The sequence below is a fragment of the Lepidochelys kempii genome, chromosome 15, assembly GCF_965140285.1.
Source record: "Lepidochelys kempii isolate rLepKem1 chromosome 15, rLepKem1.hap1, whole genome shotgun sequence".
Classification (NCBI taxonomy): domain Eukaryota; kingdom Metazoa; phylum Chordata; order Testudines; family Cheloniidae; genus Lepidochelys; species Lepidochelys kempii.
In genome coordinates this window covers 10,840,372-10,854,544 of record NC_136394.1, presented here as the reverse complement: position 1 = coordinate 10,854,544, position 14,173 = coordinate 10,840,372, and the positions used below count along the sequence as shown (strand labels likewise).

General features: G+C 45.5%; 1 protein-coding gene across 1 annotated transcript in view; it reads left to right on the top strand.

Moving 5' to 3' along the window:
* Positions 1-14,173, top strand: part of PXN (paxillin) — a 62,940-nt gene that overhangs the window by 30,656 nt on the left and 18,111 nt on the right. The window contains exons 2-6 of the mRNA XM_073313316.2: positions 1,748-1,974; positions 2,486-2,586; positions 6,628-6,767; positions 6,962-7,163; positions 7,900-8,035. Coding sequence (XP_073169417.2) covers positions 1,748-1,974; positions 2,486-2,586; positions 6,628-6,767; positions 6,962-7,163; positions 7,900-8,035 — 806 coding nt within the window. The remainder of the gene's footprint in view (positions 1-1,747; positions 1,975-2,485; positions 2,587-6,627; positions 6,768-6,961; positions 7,164-7,899; positions 8,036-14,173) is intronic.

Below are 14,173 nucleotides of genomic sequence, written 5' to 3'. Positions count from 1 at the left end.
TAAATGACTTGGAGTATCTTTTGATGAGACTAAAGTCATGGCATTAATTTAACATACCGCCTCTGCTGGGGCTCTCTATTCTGCCCTGCCGTGGGGGGGCTCTGATTTAAGAGGTCTTTCTCCATGGTAACACCTTGGCCCATGGAGGAAGATGCCCTTGGGAGAACAGAAAAGCCTTCCCTTCCTTCTTTGTGTAGTGTAACAACATCTGTCCTCCATTTGACCCTTGAATACAGTTTGGGCTATTGAATGTGTTGGGCTTGTATGAGCTGCTCAGCTCACGAAGGGGTTTTGAGGAGACAGCCAGTAGGACTGTGTGATGCCAGCTGGGGCTTGGGAGCTGTGCTGTGCTTTGGAAAGCCCAGATGTCTGTGAAGCCTAGCAATGAGAGAGATTTTCCCTCTGAGTTCTGAAGGAACTGAAGCTAGCTGTTGCACACAGAGGAAAATGGCTGAGAGATCCCTTGAAGACTGTTGGTCTGCAGTTATGGTGAAGGGGATTGAGATCCAGAGCAGTTAAAGGGGCTTCTGGAGAGGCAGCCTCATCTCCTAGTCCTATGTAAGCTGCTTTACTTCACTGCACTCTGGCAGCATTCTGTGTCTCTGAACTGTCCTGCCTGGTACATCTGGATGCTTTGGTAATGGAGAATGCCTCTGTCCCTTGTTGACCAACTCCTCTCTTCTCTACTAGTCTTAAGTAGGTGTGCGTTGGAGTCTATTGCTCCTCTGGAAGGCTGGCCACCCAGCCAGTGAGGCTTTCTTTAGAAAGCAAGTACCGTACAGACCTGCAATGCTTCACTGGAGTTTCCACCTTTGGGGGTTGCAGGAGGCTCCTTGGGGTGGGATCACAGGCCCAGCAAGCTGGGATTTGTTTGTGAGTCACTGCAAAAGGTGCTTGCTGTGCTTGGACTGGGCAAGGAGCAAAGTTTGTGGGAAGAAAGCCAGAATGGCAGGGACCCTTTTTCTTGCTTCATCTCAGAGGTTAAAGTGACTATTCTGCTTCCAGAGTGTGTCTTACCCTCTCGTTATGTGTTTGCCTAATATGCTAGTGTGTACGTTTCTAGCTTTATGGAGATTTTTTCTTCCCTTCAGGAATTTGTAAGCAGTCTCCACCCAGCAAGTTAAGAATAGTTTCCAGGAGATGAAATTGCCTTTACCTGGCAGGCGCCATCCAGTTAACCATTTGTGTGGCTTGCTGTGTGATAAGGAGGAATCTTGTTCCTCTGGGAGGCAAATGCTCGCTTGCTGCACTGATAGACTGATTGAAACTTAAGTCTCTTTTGTGCTGGTTCAGGCTTCTGAGACTCCAGAGAAAATCCCTTCCGGGGAGCTTGTTTCCTGGAGAAAGTGGCACTCGCAGCCATGTTTTAGTGATATGGGGCTTGTAATTAGTCTGTGTCAATATCTGACATAGATCCTCCGAGTTCTTCTACTGCAAAGCACAATGAGACGAAAAGCTCCTTGCTGCTGGGCTGTTCCCCAGTTTAGCACAAAATCCCAGATTGCGGTTTCTTCTGGCTACTTTGGTGCCTCTTGAAGTTTCCTTTTTATAGCAGAGGTTTTACTGACCCTTGCAGTGCTGTGCTGGAGAGAATGGAATCTTTCCCTGTCCAGTAGTGTTTTGTAGGACGGGCAGTACATCATCCATAGGGGCTGTAAATGTGACACCATGTGAATGAGGGGAAGAGGAATAAACTGGTGGTCTGCCTAGCCAAGACAAAAAGACCTTTTTTGTTGTTTCTCTGCAGATGCTTTGCTAGCGGACCTGGAGTCTACCACCTCTCACATCTCCAAGCGGCCAGTGTTCCTGTCGGAGGAAACACCCTATTCCTATCCAACTGGAAACCATACATACCAGGAAATCCCAGTGCCCCCACCAGTGCCACCCCCTCCTTCCAGCGAAGCCCTGAATGGGACTGTGATTGACCCTTTAGACCAGTGGCAACCCAGTGTCTCCCGATACATCTACCAGCAAGTAAGTGTGCGATGCTAGGGGGAAGCGAAGGGGTCTGTGCATGTCTTCTGATCTGATGTGGAGTGTATCTAGGGTGCAGGAGATGAGGTGAGGAGGGAGGAATTTGGGTAATCAGCAGGCTGGCATGTGGTGAGGAAATGGGGGAAGTTTCCCAACAAGATGGAGTGACTGGGGGAAGGGAAAGTCTAAGCACCCACTTTTGTCTGGCTTAGTAATAAAATACCATCTGAAGACCCATCATCAATGTTCCAGTGAAAACCACAGTACAAAAGACTTATATTAATCATCCACCTTGCAGCCTATGGAAAGGAGACTGGGAGGTTTCCAACTCAGATGCAGAATTCGTGGGTGAGCTAGAGGGCGCATGAGATGTGTTGCTGGGCTAGCTTGTGCAATAGGGGTTGAGGCTGATCTGTAGTTGTTTGTTGTCAGGCTTTGTCCTGTTAAGTTCACTAAAGTGTACGCATTTGTTCAGTGTTCTCGGTCTCCAATACAAATCTCCTTTCCTCAGCCTCAGTCCCAGTCTCCTGTGTACAGCTCCAGTGCCTCCGTTCCCCGAGAGAGTGTCTGCTCTCCTTCCTCACGGGCCAGTGAAGAGGAGCACGTCTACAGGTATCCTTCCCCTCCTAGGGAGATGAGAAGCCTGAGTCATAGTCGGGGTGCTGGGGGAAGTAAGCACTGTGACTCTGCTTCCAGTTATAGGAGGCAGGATAGATCCCAACCCCACCCATTCTGTTTTGGTTTTACTGCTCAGGGCTCTCCAGAGTTCTGAGAACTTCTCCTTTTTCATGGAGGTCATTGTTAATTTAGCCTTGTTTCAAGTGTAGTAGGGTGTCAAAACTTGTGGAAATGACTTTGAGATGGGAAACTGATTTAATCCCTCCATAGGCAGGGTAGGAGGCAACATGATCTAGTGAACAGGGCACCAGGGAATCAGAAAAAAATGGCTTTTGTTTCACACTCTGCCTGTGACTTGCTGTCTGATCTTGGGTAAGTCATTTAACCTTGTGTGTTTTCCCAATTGTACAGTAACTCCTCACTTAATGTTGTAGTTATGTTCCGGGAAAATGCGACTTTATGCAAAACGATGTTAAGCAAATCCAATTTCCCCATAAGAATTAATGTAAATGGCGGGGGGGTTAGGTTCCAGGGAAATTTTTTTCACCAGACAAAAGACATTATATACATATACAGTATAAGTTTTAAACAATTTTAAACAGTTTAATATTGTACACAGCAATGAATGATTGTGAAGCTTGGCTGAGGTGGTGGAGTAAGAGAGTGGAATATTTCCCAGGGAATGCCTTGCTGCTAAATGATGAACTAGCACTCGGCTGAGCCCTCAGGGGTTAATACACAGATATTAATGTAGCCTGACACTCTACAAGGCTGGCTGCTTTTCCAGGGAATTCTGCAAGCAGTGGACAAAGCAGGCTGCTGCCAAATGACTATAAGGGAGCATTGCGCAACTTTAAATGAGTCTGTTCCCTAATAGATCAGCAACGTAACAACGAAACATCGTTAACTGGGACAACGTTAAGTGAGGAGTTACTGTACGGTAAACCTGAGCCGGCTCTGAGCAATATGGATGAACAGCTCCATAAAAATGCAAAGGATAGTCTCCTGCAGTCCAATGTTAAGCATCCCAGATGCAGTTTGTTAGAAGGGAGACAGAAGCTGGGTCCAGGGAATGACCAACAGATATGATTCAGTTACCTGTGAACTGGGTGGATGTGAAGTGATATGACTTATAAAATGACCTTGAATGAAGGAACAATCTGACTGCTCATGGCAAATTTATAAATCTCCGTGCTCAGAGAGGTCAGAACTATTTAGATGTATATTTATGGCCACCAGTACTGCCTCCTCTTTCGTATTAGGAGACTGTGGAAAAGTAGCAAGAACAGTGAGACCGCTTCTTCAGTGTTCCAATTTCTGCTGCTGTTACTTTCTTTCTCAAGTTAATATAACTCCCCCTGCAGCTCTAGGATCCCAAGAGCTGCTTCCAGCAGCCTCCCCAAACTGGACAGTCCACCTGCTATCTGAAGAAAAGGAGTACTTGTGGCACCTTAGAGACTAACAAATTTCCCCATGTTTATTCCTCTCCCCTCCCCTGCTAATGGCCCACCTTGATTATCACTACAAAAGGTCGTGTGTTGTCCCCTCCTCCGTCCCCCTCCCCGCTCTCCTGCTGGTATTAGCTCATCTTAAGTGATCACTCTCCTTACAGTGTGTATGGTAACACCCATTGTTTCATGTTCTCTGTGTATATAAATCTCCCCACTGTATTTTCCACTGAATGCATCCGATGAAGTGAGCTGTAGCTCACAAAAGCTTATGCTCAAATAAATTTGTTAGTCTCTAAGGTGCCACAAGTCCTCCTTTCCTTTTTGCGAATACAGACTAACACGGCTGCTACTCTGAAACCTGTCACCTGCTGTCTGGTATTTTTAAGTTGCTGCAGCTGTGACTTTTTCCTGATCCATGACAAGTTCTAACCACGTCAATTCTTTCTGCTGATCACAATGAAAGCTGGTTCTTGAATTAGTTCAGCAGCAGCCTGACAGTCCTCGTTCTGGTTAAAGCCATTAAAGGTATATCTACGCTGCAATAAAACACCTGCAGCTGTCCCGTGTCAGCTGACTGGGATTTGTAGGCCTTGGGCTGCAGGGTTATAAAAAAAATTGCAGTGTAGATGCTCGGGCCAGGACCCCGGGGTCCCAGAGCCCAGGCTGAAGCTTGAGCCTGAACATCTGTACTGCAGTTTTATAGCCATGCAAGCCCAAGTCTGCTGACATGGGCCAGCCGTGGGTGTTTTATTGCAGTGTAGACATACCCTAAGGGTAAGCAATGTGAACCCAGTGTTCAAACTCAGGCTCAGCTCTAATCCCCTTCCATCTACACACAAATGGAACTAACCCAAGGTCCCAGGGCCCTACAGGGCTGAAAGGTCCGAACCTGAGTCAAGCTGGGACCCAGGGTTCAAGCCCTGTTGGTTTGCAGTGTTAATGCAGCCCCACTGGACTTGTGCTCTGGCAGTCTGCCAAAAGTATCCCACGCTCCTACGGCCGATTTTTTTGGTGGATAGTCAAGTTTTCCCCCACTGCATCATGAACAAAGGGCAAGAGCGGCCACATTTTGGGAGGGCGTGAGGAAGTCTGGGATATGGTTGGCTGGACTCAGGCCTGTGTCATGCAGTGTAGACGCTAGAGCCCCAGGTTGGCACCCAAGGTTCAACAATTCCTATTCTGAGGTTATAGATGCTGAAGCCCTTGGTTAACAAACCCAGGATCTGTTAACCCGAGTTCTACTAATCCTGGTCTGCGTTGCAGTGTAGACCTACCCAAACATGGATGCCCAGACCTTTCCCAACTCAGACCGTAATGGCAGTTGCCAGGGGCATGAGGACTGCATGCAAATGGCACAAAATGGAGCAGTTTGCAGCTTCCCTTGTTTGTTAATCTCGGGGCATAGCTGGCGGGTCCCAGCAAGAGGTGCAGCCTGGCTGCATGGATCAAGATGACACATTGCATACTGGGGCTACATCATCGGTGGACTTCACCTTCAGATTCAAAATGGGGGTATCCACTGGTCCTATTATGGAACTCCAGGGTTGTCATTTGTACCGTAGGCTTTGTGGAGTCCTAAACCCTGTAATTCTGGTATGGCAGGGAGATAGATAGTGGGTGTGATTGTCAGTCACAGGACCAGCAGCCAGGAAGTCTTGAGTTCTAATCCAGATTGGAAACTAACGTGTTTTGTGACATTAAAGAAATCACTTCTCTCCGTGGCTCATTTTTTCCTATCTGATAAACTGTGATAAACTTATTTCCCTCCCAGAGTGGTTGCAAAGATTAATGTCAACAGCGCTCTGAAGATGCAAAGCACAGCAAGTGCTAAGTATGGGTATGAAAATGGGGGGTGGGGAATATCCCTAAGGGATAAGTAGTATCTAAAACAAACATCACACACAGTTATATATTAAAATAACATTAAATGTACATATTTAATGGGGTGTTATGATGATCATTAAAAATTGTTTCAGTGGAGTAGCACCCTAGAAGGTAAAGGACTGTTTAGCAGTTTATTGGGGTTTAAAGAGAAACCTCATGCCTTGCTGGTGTATGCTGTTTTATCACATAGTAGTTAGGGAGGCTAGATTCCAGAGTGCTGGGTGGGGTATTTACTTCAGTTGCCTTCCCTTTCTCTAAACCAGCCCTGCTTCACCTCTTTTCCTCTAGGAGGGAATTTTTCTTGCTTTTGTGATGTCAGTGGAAACAAATGACTTTCTTCTATGCTAGCTAATGGTTCTTCTTCTCTTCTGCATATTCCTGATCTGCAGTCTGTTAACCCTGTGCTATATGCAGCCATGGAAATTGGAGACTTTGTTCATAGCTGCTATTGCAGAGTGAGGACACAGCTGATCAGCTGCTTTGTTGCTAGTGTGCTCCAACAGTGAGCACCAGCTGATACTATGCTGAGTGCATTTATTCATTTTATTTTCAGTGTGTACATTAAATGTGTCTTGGGTTCCTGACAAGATGCCAGTGGGGCTCTTGTTACAAAGCTTTCCCCAGACCCCATCCTGCTTTCTTTCACCCAAAAGGGGGGTGACTCTCCATTTTTACACTCTTCTTTTTCCTCTCAACCCAGTTTTCCCAACAAGCAGAAGTCTGCAGAACCATCTCCCACCATGATGAGCTCTTCCTTGGGCAGCAACCTGTCAGAACTGGACCGACTACTCCTAGAACTGAACGCTGTTCAGCACAATCCCCCTAGTGGCTTCCCAACAGGTAGGAAGTGGTGACCCATGTGTCAGTGGTAGGTATGTTGATGCCTGGATCTCTCACCTCACTCCATGTATAAATCTCCCTGTAACTTTCTCCCCTGCCCGGTTCATCCTCCTTTTTGCCCTCCCCATGTTGTACCTGCCTCTCTTTCCACTGTAAGCAAGGGTCTGTTGACTCTTTATTTCTTTTTCTGTAAGATGAGGCCAGCAGGAGCCCCTCCCTGCCAGGCGGGACTGGACCTCTCTATGTTGTCCCAGAGAGCACTAGCTCTTTGGGGGTGAAGGCAGCACCCCCTACAAAAGAGAAGCCAAAGCGGAACGGAGGGCGTGGGATTGAAGATGTGCGTCCCAGTGTGGAGAGCCTTTTGGATGAATTGGAGAGCTCTGTGCCAAGTCCAGTGTGAGTACTGACCCAGCTACTGTTCCCTTGGGAGCAGGGGGCACTGGGGAAGAGATGGGTTAGTGACTCCACACAGTTTAATGACGGCAGCTAGTAGAGTGCAGTACTAGCTGGGCAGATGGCCTCCTGTTTTCTTGGTAATGAGGGGATGTTCTCTCTCCAAACTGGGGAAGGTCAAGGAGGAAGTTGAAGATTGTGGCCATGTCTGCTTCTTTTTGGGGCTCAGATTTACTGCAACTGCCATTGAGTCAGAAGCTGCTAATGTTGGAAAAACAAATAATTGTTTAATGGGTCATTTTACCATTTGGGGGTATGTGTTCAAATCCAGATGGACCCCTATCCTCCATGAACTTATCTAACTCTGCTTTGAACGCAGTTATGCTGACTGAAAATTGTCACCATCTGACAAAATAAATTGGGTGGGTCTCAGTCTAGTTCCCAATGGATGCTTGCCCATATCACAAACTACCACAACTGCACTAATTGACTTCTTTGGCAGTCTCATAGAGAGAGCAAAAGGTTGGAAGTGCCACAAAAGCTGATCTCCTGGAAGGCATGTTGAGGTGTATTTGGGGTCCAAGTGTGGGGAATCGGGCTGTGCTGCTTTCCATGCTGTACCTGTCCTGAGGATAAACAGAATCCCAAGAGCTGAGGCTGTCAGCCTGGGATTTTTCACCACCACTACCACCGCATTAAAATGTAATGTGTGTGGTTTTATTTTTGTTTTTTTTATCAGCCCTGCCATCACTGTGAACCAGGGCGAGGTGAGCAGCCCACAGCGGGTCACCTCCAGCCAGCAGCAGACTCGCATATCTGCTTCTTCAGCCACACGAGAACTGGATGAGCTGATGGCATCTCTCTCTGACTTCAAGGTGCCCAACCGTAATAATTTCTGAGCTTTGTTCTCCACTCACTTGTCTGTCATCCTTTTCTACTGACCACCTCCTCTCCTCAGATGACCCACTGCAACCTTTACTCCTTGTACCAGTTAATTCTCGGTGGTGTATTAGTGCTGTCAAAGTGTTGCTGCAGGTGTGGTTGGTGTGATGAAGTCTTATACCTGGCGTGGATATGCAGAGACTTGTAAATTAAGTTTACTGCTCTTTAGATCTGTCAGGGTTTGCCCTAGAGTAGCATTCAAGGGAGTAGGCTAATCTTCTGAAGTGGTGAGCAATAGGTAGGATATGCTGGTGCAAAGTGCAGATCTCATAATGTCCAGAAGTCTCTTAGAAGCAGGGAGGATTTGCTCCTGCTGTGTACCGTACCAAGTGCTTAGCTGGCATTCAGTGGTATTTCTCCCCATGCCAAACACTGGATCAAGGCAATGCCTATCTCTGTCAACATCATGAGGGGAAATCCCAGCTGGTGTAGTGCCCATTTTTTTGTTCTGATTCAGGAAAAACACTTCACTGAAATAATGACTAACTGTACCTATGTTGCCCAGCAACACTAATTTGTAGGATGGGGATATCTTTTGGGAGGAGGAGGGGGGGGAGGAGTGTGGGAGGGGGGAGGAGAGGAGGGGAGGAGAGGGGGGAGGAGTGTGACAGTGTGTGATTCACAGTGAAGTGAAATGCTTTGTTGGCAACAGGTAGGAGCTGAGTTCTTCTAAGTGCAGCGCCCATTGTTTTGGTGGGTTGTAATTTAATAAGAGGAATCCATCTCCCATCTATTTACTGGCAAAGACCAGCCTCTGCTGCTCTGGAGGATATCTCCTTTGGTGCCCTTGATTTTTCCCAATTAAGAAGATGGAAGATGATTTTTGAGACTTCCAGGCAGATGATTTGGGCAGTAGAGGTTCCATCTCAAAGGGCAGGAAAATTCCAGGGTTGGGTTCTAAAGGACCTCCTACCATGCAGGTAAAAAGGGGTTGATGTCTAAGCCTTTTGGGGCAGAAGGATGGGAAGTGCTGCATCAACACATCTGCTGGAACATGAGAATTTTCATACTGGATCAGACCAATGATCCAGGTATTTCACTGGCTAGTACCAGTGGGTTCAGAGGAAGGTTGCAAAAAAGCCCATAATGGAATAACCTGCCCATGAGGAAAGTTCCTTCCTCAGTTAGTGGTTACCTTATGACCTGGAGTAGGAGGGTTTGTATCCCTTACATAAGATTTTTATATAGATAGATATAGATATCACTCACGTGCACACAAACATTGGACGGTCTCATCCTTTCAGACGTATAATACTTTTACTTACAATGCATGGCTAACCTGTGGAACTCATTGCCACATGATATTGTTTATGCCACAATCTTAGCAAGATTACAAAAAGATTCCATGTTGTTATTTTTAATATTTTGAGTTTTACTTGAATTGAATCTCTTAGATTATGAGTGAGGGTAAAGTAGGACTGCTTGACTTACCTTCTTTATAACACTCAGTATTTTATGTACTTCTACCATATCCCCACTTCAGTTTTTTTCCCTAATCCAGTAAAGTCCCGGTCTTTTCAATCTGTGTTCATATGAAAGCTTCTCCAGGCCTTTGACCATTTTTGTCACCTGAATGCCCTCTGTTCCCACTGTATTTTTTTTTTTTTAGATGAGCAACCAGAGCTGAACAAAATATTACAGAATGGGGGAGAGGGTACCATGGATTTATATAATGACATTAGATTTTCAGTGTTCTCATTCCTTGTGCACCCTAACATCTTGTTTTCTTTTTTGACTGCTGCTGTGTATGGAGCAGAGGCTTTCATTGAGCTGTCTGTATCTCTTAAGTGTTTACAGTTAATTTAGAAATCAAAAATTGGTGTGAGTACTTTAAAATTGGAAGGAATAATCTACGCTATTTTGCATTTGTTGCAATGAATTAAATCTGCCATCGTGTGGCCCAATCACCTAGTTTTGTTAGGATCTTATGAAGTTCCTCACAGTCTTCTTGAGTTTTGACTAACTTAATCTTGCATCACCTGCAGATTTTGTCACCTGGCTGTTCACCTTTTGTTCTCACATCAACAATATATTAAACAATAACAGTCCTAGTACAGAGCACTATTAACCTTTTGTATGTTGAAAATTGACAGTTTATTCAACTGTGCAGTTAGGGTAGAAAAGAATTCCCTCTTTGATAGCCCCAAGTAAATTATTCAAGCCCGAGACAGGTGATATAGAAGCTGCAGGATAACACATTCAGCAGCCATATGTTCATGACATTATTGTCAATGTTTAGCAAACAAAATCTCATTGTGGCTGCTGGCACTAAGCACAGGTATACACAAGTGAACTCTTGATGACTGAGAAACATCCTCATGCAGCCTAAGGACTTCAGCTTTCCAGCCTTTTGTCTCACTTCTACAGAAGAGGCACTTAGGGTCGGGAGTCTGTAAGCTTGCCTGTCTTACAGTCATTGGAAAGGCTGTGAGACTAAATATCAGAGCACTAGTAAAAGCTGCTTGGCAGGATGGGTAGTGTTTGGCAGGGCCGTTAGAGTCTCAGAATACTCTTGTCCCCCTTGCTTGTTTCCTAGCTGTATTGATAGCTGAGCCCAAGGCGCAAACCAGGAAATTTGGGCCCATGCATTTGGGTTTCTGAAGTTACCCTCGACAGCAAGGGTTAGGGACAGGTTGTTTATTTGTAAAAATAATTTTCGTTTAATAAATACAATAACTCCTCGCTTAACATGGCAGTTATGTTTGTGAAAAGTGCTACTTTAAGCGAAATGATGTTAAGCGAATCCAATTTCCCCATAAGAATTAGTGAAAATGGGGGGGGGTTAGGTTCTAGGGAAATTTTTTTCGCCAGACAATATAGAAATACATACACACACAAAGTTTTAAACAAACAATTTAATATTGTACACAGCAGTGATGACTGTGAAGCTTGGTTGAGGTGATGGAATAAGAGGGTGGGATATTTCCCAGGGAAGGCCTTGCTGCTAAATGATGAATTAGCACTCAGTTGAGCCCTCAAGGGTTAACATGTTGTTAATGTAGCCTTACATTCTACCAGGCAGCACAAATGGAGGGAGGAGACACAATAGATGCATGGTGGTAGCTGCAAACATTCCCTGCAGAAACTGAATGTGATGACGAACCCATGCTATTCTGCTGGAGCGCACCACTCCCTCCACTTTCCAAAGTGCTGTGGGGGGAGAATGTGTATGAGAGACACAGACACACACTGTGAGTTCATGTGTGTGTGAGAGACAAACGTATTGCCCCTTTAAGTACGCTGACCCCACTCTTAAGTATATTGAAGTCGATCAGCGAATTGAAACAGCAGCTGCTGCCAGCAAACTCCCTCCATCCAGAGCCCTGTCCTCCCCCTTCCCCCCTGCCCAGCGCTCTGTGGTGATGGGGTACAGGAGCGGGGGAGGGGGACACCCTGACATCAGCACCCACCTTTCCCACCCCCCTGCACAGCAAGCAGGAGGCACAAGGGAGAAGCTCCGAGGCAGAGGGCAGGAGCAGCACATGGCAGTGGGGGGAGGGACAGCTGAACTGCTGGCAATTGATAGCCTGCTGGGTGGCTGCCGCACAGGGAACTTAGGGGGGCTGCCGGCGCACCTTGGTTGCAAGCCCCCACCAGCTCGCTCCAACGGGCTGCTCTTTCTGCAAGCAGTGGACAAAGCAGGCAGCTGCCAAACAACGTTATAAGGGAGCATTGTGCAACTTTAAATGAGCATGTTCCCTAATAGATCAGTGATGTAACAAGGAAACAACGTTAACCGGGACAATGTTAAGTGAGGAGTTACTGTATGCAATTACATTTCTGTGAGATGCTGACGTGCCTAACTCTGTATCTGAACCTTAAAGGTACTCCTGTGGTGTCGAGAATGCATAAACATCTCCATATCTATTTCACTTTACTTCCATTATGAGAATGGCCATACTGGGCTAGACCAATGGTTCATCTAGTCCAGTATCCTGTCTCCCTACAGTGGCTGGTGCCAAATGCTTCAGAAGGAATGAACAGAACATGGCAATTTATTGAGTGATCCATCCACTGTCATCCAGTCCCAACTCCTAGCAGTCAGAAGTTTAGACACACCAAGAGCATGGGGTTGCGTCCTTGACCATTTTGGCTAATAGCCATTGATGGACCTATCCTCCATGAACTTATCTGTTTTGAACCCAGTTATGCTTTTGGCCTTCACAACATTCCCTGGCAACAAGTTCCACAGGTTGACTGTGTGTTGGGTGAAGAAGTACTTCCTTATGTGTGTGTTAAACCTGCTGACTGTTAATTTCATTGGGAGGTACTTGGTTCGTGTGTTATGTACAAGGGTAAAGAACACTGCCTGATTCACTTTTTCCACACCATTCATGATTTTATAGACCTCTGTCATATCCCTCAGTTGTTTCTTTTCCAAACTGATGAGTCCCAGTCTTTTTAATCTCTCCTCATATGGCTCTCTCCTATATGGGAGCTGTTCCATACCCCTCGTCATTTTTGTGGCCCTTCTCTGTACTTTTTCCAATTCTGATATCTCTTTTTTTGAGATGAGGTGACTAGAACTGCATGCAATATTCAAGGTGTGGGCGTACCATGGCTTTATGATATTTTCTGTCTTATTATCTATCCCTTTCCTAATGGTTCCTAACAGTCTATTCGCTTTTTTGACTTTCGTTGCATATTGAGCAGATGTATTCAGAGAACTATCCATGATGACTCCAGTATCTCTTTCTTGAGTGGTAACAGCTAATTTAGACCCCATCATTTTGTCTGTATAGTTGGGATTATGTTTTCCAGTATGCATTACTTTGCATTTATCAACACTGAATTTCATCTGCCGTTTTGTTGGCCAATCACCCAGTTTTGTGAGATCCCTTTGTAACTCTCTGCAGTCTGCTTTGGACTTAACTACCTTGAGTAATTTTTATATCGTCTGCAAACTTTGCCATCTCACTGTTTATCCCTTTTTCCATATCCATTTATGAATATGTTGAACAGCACTGGTCCCAGTACACATCCTTGGGAGACCCTGCTGTTTACCTCTCTCCAATGTGAAAACTGACCATTTATTCCTATCCTTTGTTTCCTGTCTTTTAACCGGTGACTGATCCATGAGAGGACCTTCCCTCTTATCCTATGACTCCTTATTTTACTTTAGAGGTTGCTGAGGAACCTTGTCAAAGGTTTACTGGAAGTCCAAGTGCAGTGTATCCACTGGATCACCCTTTTCCACATGTTTGTTGACCCCCTCAAAGAATTCTAATAGATTGGTGAGGCATGATTTCCCTTTACCAAAGCTGTGTTGACTTTTCCCCTACATATTGTATTCATCTATGTGTCTGATGATTGTTTTTTACTGTAGTTTCAACCAATTTGCCTGGTACTGAAGTTAGGCTTCTCAGCCAGTTAATGGGCAGAATCACCCCAGAGCCTTTTAAAAAAAATTGCTGTCACATTAGCTATCCACCAGTCATGTGGTACAGAGGCTGATTTAAGTAGTAGATTGTAAACCACAGTTAGTAGTTCTGCCATTTCATATTGAAGTTCCTTCAGAGCTTTCAGGTGAATATTATCTGGTCCTGGGGACTTTATTGTTTAATTTATCAGTGTGTTCCTAAACCTCGTCTCTTGGCAACTTGTCTATTTCTTGTCAGCCTCCTCTGTTGACATTACTACCTGCTCCCAGCAGTTACTTTCCCTTTCCTCTCACCTCCCAATTGTTTCACACTTCCCTCTAAGTCCTTTTTGATTTTCACCCCTCAATTCTGCTCCCATGTGCTAGCTCAGTTGAGTTGACAATGTCTCTGGCCTAGTTCGCTTTGCTGGTACCATGAATAGAGGCAGGGAGCAGCAGGTCTTTGCATGTCAAATGTTGTTGATGCCCTGCTCTGCAGAGTACTTTGTAACTGTTAAAGATGAAAGGCTGACCTTACTTCTGAGCTCCAGTCCCATGCGTGTATGAGAGAGGCAGAGAGGAATAAGGCAAACATGCTAGGAAAGAAGATTAATTTAAAGCCAGGAGGACAAAGTCCAGACAGAAATTACAGCATGTGGGTGGGTGGTGTGGGATTTTTTGTTTGCTTTTAGTTCAGTTTTTCTCAAGCCAT